This window comes from Enoplosus armatus, chromosome 23, assembly GCF_043641665.1.
Source record: "Enoplosus armatus isolate fEnoArm2 chromosome 23, fEnoArm2.hap1, whole genome shotgun sequence".
Taxonomy (NCBI): domain Eukaryota; kingdom Metazoa; phylum Chordata; class Actinopteri; order Centrarchiformes; family Enoplosidae; genus Enoplosus; species Enoplosus armatus.
The window spans coordinates 5,214,838-5,220,908 of record NC_092202.1 but is presented as its reverse complement, the minus strand read 5'-3'; the positions used below and the strand labels follow the sequence as shown (position 1 = coordinate 5,220,908).

Genomic DNA, 6,071 nt, shown 5'->3' with positions numbered 1-6,071 from the left:
CATTTATGTGTCAGAGCAGTAATTAAATTATTACTGTCTGCACACCTTATTATTGTGTAATTAAAGATATACATATTATCATATTATTATCTTACAGAGTAAGAACAAAAGAACAGTGTAAAATTCATAATCCAGCCCGCCCCCTGTAAATGCAGAGTGAGTACATCTACAGTTATAGTACAGATATCACCACATGTCAATGAAATCAATAAATATATATATAAACAAAAACAGGCAGTGCAGTCTTCAATTAAATTAGTTTATTAAATTAATTTACTTTTCAATGTACAGATTGGATAACAAAATATAAATATCAAAATATATTCGCGCACCCTTTTGAGTTGAGATTATTTTGTTTCTGGTAATGGAATTCAGTTCAAATCAATTGTATTTATATAGGGCCGAATTGTAGCAGAAGTTATGTCAGGGCACGTTTCATAGAGAACCCAACAGTTCCCACCATGAGCCCGCTCTTGGTTGGGGCGGAAAAAACTGCCTTTTAACAGGCAGAAACCTTGAACAGAACTGGACTCCAGGTGGGCGGTCATCTGCCTTGACCAGTTGGGGTGAGATGGGGCTGTGAGGGGGGGTGGGGGGGGCTGGGGGGGTGGGGGCTGTGAAGGGGGGGGGGGGGGTTAGGGGGGGGGTGTGTCTCTCTGCTCTCTTTTCCTGTTTGTGTACTCGCAGCCTTCTGGATCCCCTGGAGAGTTTTCAGGGACTTGTTGGGGCGACCTGACGAGCCTGATTTCTTGTGTCGTAGATTTGTTGACGTTTGTTAAAGGACGTGTCCTGATCAAAGATGACTCCACACGGTGAAGTTTCCGTACGGTGGCAGTGGACGCCAGGGCAACTATGTCTTAAGCCCCCCCCACTTAATGTTTTTTTTTTGTATGTTTGTTTTTATTTTCTTCTTTCTTCTTCTTTCCTCTTGAATGTTGGCCTGGCACGTTCTTCTCCATCTTCTTGAGACAGAATAGGTTTGTTGACGTTTGTTAAAGGACGTGTCCTGATCAAAGATGACTCCACACGGTGAAGTTTCCGTACGGTGGCAGTGGAGGACAGGGCAACTATATCTTAAGACCCCCCCCCCCCCCCACCACCACTTAATGTTTGTTTTTGTTTGTTTTTGTTTTCTGTGTTTTGTTTTGTTTTTTCTCCCCCCTCACTTAATGTTTTTTTATTTTCTTCTTTCCTCTTCTTTCCTCTTCTTTCCTCTTGAATGTTGGCCTGGCACGTTCTTCTCCATCTTCTTGAGACAGAATAGGTTTGTTGACGTTTGTTCAAGGACGTGTCCTGATCAAAGATGACTCCACATGGTGAAGTTTCCGTACGGTGGCAGTGGAGGACAGGGGAACTATGTCTTAAGATCCCCCCCCCCCCCCCCCCACCACCACCACTTAATGTTTTTATTTGTTTGTTTTTGTTTTCTGTGTTTTGTTTTTTTTTTTCTCCCCCCTCACTTAATGTTTTTTTATTTTCTTCTTTCCTCTTCTTTCCTCTTGTCACTATATGTTAAGACACCCCCCCCCCCCCCCCCCCCCCGCCACCACTTAATGTTTTTTGTTTTTTTGTTTGTTTTTGTTTTCTTTGGTTTTGGTTTTTTTTCTCCCCCCTCACTTAATGTTTTTTGTTTGTTTGTTTTTGTTTTCTTCTTTCTTCTTCTCTCCTCTTCTCTTGACTTGTTGGGGTGACCTGGCACTATATCTTAAGAACCCCCCCCCCCGGAGAGCAAACCAGATTGTTTTCTTTTGTTTTGGTGTTTGTTTGTTCTTTCGTCTTTCTTCTTGACTTGTTGGGGCGACCCGACGACTTCTTCTTGAGAGAGACAGGATAGGTTTCTTGAAGTCTGTCAAAGGACGTGTCCTGATCAAAAGATTTCTTACAGTGGCATCGGAGCCCCCACCCCACTTAATGTTTTTGTTGTTGTTGTTTTTTAAATTGTTTTTTTTTGTTGTTATTATTTTTTTCTTTGCTCTTGCCTCAGGACTCATCTACTGCTGAATGGCAAACAACACACACATGTATAAGTGTACATATATGTATGTATGCGTATAAACGATACGACATACTTACTTCCACAACCATCATCTTCTTCCCTCGTCTATGGGGAAGAAGATGTGTGGTGTGTCTACCTGCGTTTTTCTGGCCACAGATGGAGCTCCTTCCTGCCTCTCATAGAACAGCAGGTATGCCGTTCGCTGCCGCAGGTGACAGACGGAAGAGCCGGTTGTCTCGCTCACTTTGTCGTCATTGTACGTGAGCCAGCGTTCTGTCACGTCCCCTGATGTCTGCTCTCTGTAAGCACCGTCACAGATGTAATGGCCTGAGAGGAGAGGACACATTTTTTTAAGGGTACACATCCAAAGGAAGCGGTCAATTCTTAAAACTTGAAAATCATTTTCAAACAGGTGAAGCTACCAAACGCCACCAAACACTTACCAGAGTGAGCTGTGGAGCCCAAATGGCTGACGATGCTAACTAACGAGTAGCGAGTTGATGCCTAGAAAAGAACAATTCAATTTGACAGCAGGTCCTGTATACATATTTGACAGATTTTCTGTAAATCGTTGTTCTAGGATCAGTTTCTATCCAGCAAATAAAGCTGTTAAGACAGGACAAGTCATCTTTACCTCATCAGTGATGATGCCTTCAGGTTTCACCAGAAGCTCCCTTGTTAAAACGATGGGGATGGCAATTTTCTCCAGGTCGAAGGATGGAGTGAATCTGAATCTTTTGAGCTGGAGAATCAGTACACTGTGGACAGAAAAGAGGTACAGGAGTGAGAGATGGAGAGAAGAGGGCCAGATCACAAGTTGACAGAAAGAAGGAAAGTGTTCAGGCTGAACTGCGGATGATATTACATACTTTGGCAACGTCAAGAATGACCACTGCTGTGACGACTCCTTGGCATCACACTCGCACCTATACTCAAGCTGGCTCTCCTGCAAGCAGGGAACAGGAGTAAGAAGCAGGTTTTAGTTTTTCTTTTCATGGATGATGAATGACATTTTCAAACAAACACACAACATGTGGGTGGAGTGTTTGTGTGTGTAGTGTGTAATGAAATCACATTAAACTCAGAGTAAATGAGCAGATGTGCCACTTACTTTTATGTACTCCTGCAGACTCTGGCTCACAGAGCCCCCAGGCACCAGGTCCAGGGATAGGTTGAGGAAATCCTCCACCCTCGGGGAATGCATACCACATCTGCAGAATAAAGGGACAACTCGTGTTACAACACGGCTACAGATTTCACAGTAAGTGTAAAAAAGTAAGTGGCTGTGCATTCATACCCTCTGCAGGTCCTGGTGCTCAACATCTGGAAGGCAATGTGAGCATCGATAGGGCAAGTGTATCTGATGCCCATGTCCACTGCTGCCGTCTGCAGGCCGGCGGACGGAGACCTCAGCATGTCCAGCACACAGCTGAGGAACTCATGGGCGTCCTGCACAGAAACATACAGAACAAAGATGTTCAGAAAAAGACGTTCGTAAAGATGTGTGTGGTGCTATGTTGTGTATTGTAAACATAAAGCACACTAACTTTCTGACTATTGTCCTTAAACTCTGAGTTATACTCAGCAACTGTGTTTTTAAAGGCAGACAGGACACTTTTTTTCTCCTTCTTGTTGTCAGAGAAGTGACAGACGCCAACCTCCACAAACCCTCTGGGAAGAGCAAAGATGAAGAGGAAAGGACAGAAGACAGTTTTTTTGTTTTTGTTACTTCTTGGTAATCTGCAAAGTTAGCAGAGAAAGAGCGATCTCTGTGTGTGTGTGTGTGTGTGTGTGTGTGTGTGTGTGTGCGCGTGTGTGTGGAGGTGCTGTACCTGATGAGTCGACATTCGGAGTGAGAACTCCACACCTCCTGCTGGTTGTGGACCTCCTGAATGAAATGAGTCAGTGTCAGGAGGCCTTGCAGAGTGGAGTTCATGTAGCAGGTCTGCGCCAGGTTGGGGAACCTTAAACACAACAAATACAGGGGACCAAACTCAGACTGGAGCTCGTTTTCTTCACAGTGTGCATGTTTCAGCTGTATTTCAGGGGTGAAGATTGATATATCTAAACCTGGAACAACGTTATATACAAGCAAGTATAAAAACAACACATGAGCGTTCAGTGTGTGTGTATATGAGTCTGTTTGCAGGTACATACCCGAGGCAGACTAGCTCCTCTCTGGAGAGGTGTTTTCTGGTGGCTGGTGTACGCGACTCTGAGACGTGGGCATATATATTCGCCCGCAGATCGATGTCGATGGATTCGACCTGACTCCCACCATGACCGATTGGGGTCGGCTGCCTTGGCCTTGGTTCATCAGTGGGGATCACACTTGAGCTGCCATCTGATTTGTCTTTGGACGGCTCGACCTCTACTGTCTCAAGTGGATGGCTTCTCTCGGCTCCTTGGTCTGTCACAACTGGAGACGCGACCTTGTGTTTCTGTTGAGTGTCAGTACAAAAAAACCACTTACAGCAAAATAATATTCACATAATATGCAGAATCCGCATGTTAGCATTTTAGCATTTTAGTCAGCTGGTAACACTAGCAACATTCAGCTCTGTAGAACATACTTTGCGGCGAGAGAGAAGCCACCGACGCCACCACGGTTTCTTTTTCTTTTTAGTCTCAGTTGCAGCAGAGACAGGAGTAGAGACTGGGGTGGAGACTGTGGTGGAGACTGGGGTAGAGACTGGAGTGGAGACTGGGGTAGAGACTGGAGTGGAGACTGGGGTGGGTGAAGCCTCCTGGACACCGGCGTCTTTGTCAGATTCTTTGATGACGTTGACGCTGGAGATAAAGGGAAACACAGATGGTTATTCTACTGTACGGTCCCGAGGGGCGAACAATATAAAAGGAACACCAATATAATGTGTTCAGTCAGCCAAAATAGAAACAGACAGTAAAGAGATGTCATACCTCTTTTCTGTGGCAGAAGGTGGCAGGGTTGTGACTTCTGCCACATCTTCTTTCACTGGCGTCTTTTTGGTTTTCTGTTGGGTATAAAATCATAAACCCAGAAAATACAGCTGAGACAGGCACGAATTATTGCACCATTTTGGTCAGTGGTTATTATATGTTATTGTAATTGTAATATTCAGCTCTGATAAACATACATTCTTACGGAGCCACCTACGCCACCAGGAAGCCTTCTTAGCTTTATTCCCTGGAGCCTCAGTTGGAGCTGTGAGGACTGTGATGGCTGAGGTAGACGCAGAGTCAGGGACCACAGTTTTTTCTTTTGGGTCTTCCTCTACATTGACACTGGAAATAAAGAGAAAATACAGATGATAATTCAACTGTGTACTCGAGTCAAAATGATTGCTAAAAGTCAATCAGAATTGGATTGACTCTCCTGGTGGTTTCAGGAAAGACATAATCACTGTCCTTTTACAAGTGACATATTCAGAAAAACATTAAGACAATTATGACAAAGTGTGAGTGTGTATCTATGTTACCAAACAAATTGAATAAAACACCACACAAGATACCATAAAGAGCAGATTATATAATTATGAGACATCTTACTTCTTCTGTGGGCTGGAGCTTTTCGTGTCTCCAACTTCCACATCAGTTTGACTTTTATTCTGTTTAAAACATATAAAAGCATACGTGATTAAATACGACAGATTCATAATCGGCTGCTTCACACAGAAATATCAACAACAAAAAACATTGAGAAATTCAGAATTCACAATCCCAATTGTAGTTTTAGTTTAGTTTAAACGACAGAAAATCAAGTGTATACCTTAAGTCGTCTGCGAAGGTAGCGAAACATCTTTGCAGTGATTGTAATTTGCTCAGTAAGACGGAAACTTTGCAAAATTTTCAGTATCTGGCTGTGATATCGAAGGTCGGTTTGCAAATCTCAGTGCAAATTATGTTATGACCCTACAGACTTTAGAATGATATTTCATTGACATCATAGTCTTTGGAATTCTTTGGGAACACCGGAATTTGAATAAATTAGAATTGTAATAAATTAGAATCAGAGCAGTTTGAATGGTTAATAACAATTAACCATTCAAACTTTGTACACAGACAGATATAGATATGATATTTAGGGCAATCAATG

At 43.2% G+C, this 6,071-nt stretch overlaps 1 protein-coding gene across 1 annotated transcript; it reads right to left on the bottom strand.

Moving 5' to 3' along the window:
• Positions 1-1,613: 1,613 nt before the first annotated feature.
• LOC139306255 (ubiquitin hydrolase B-like) lies at positions 1,614-3,029 on the bottom strand. Its single transcript, XM_070930204.1, has 5 exons — positions 3,021-3,029; positions 2,866-2,942; positions 2,631-2,754; positions 2,440-2,500; positions 1,614-2,323 (listed from the first exon to the last, which is right to left on the bottom strand). Exons 1-5 carry the CDS (start codon positions 3,027-3,029, stop codon positions 2,085-2,087), a joined length of 510 nt encoding a protein of 169 aa, XP_070786305.1. The 3' UTR covers positions 1,614-2,084.
• Between the last annotated feature and the right edge of the window lie 3,042 nt (positions 3,030-6,071).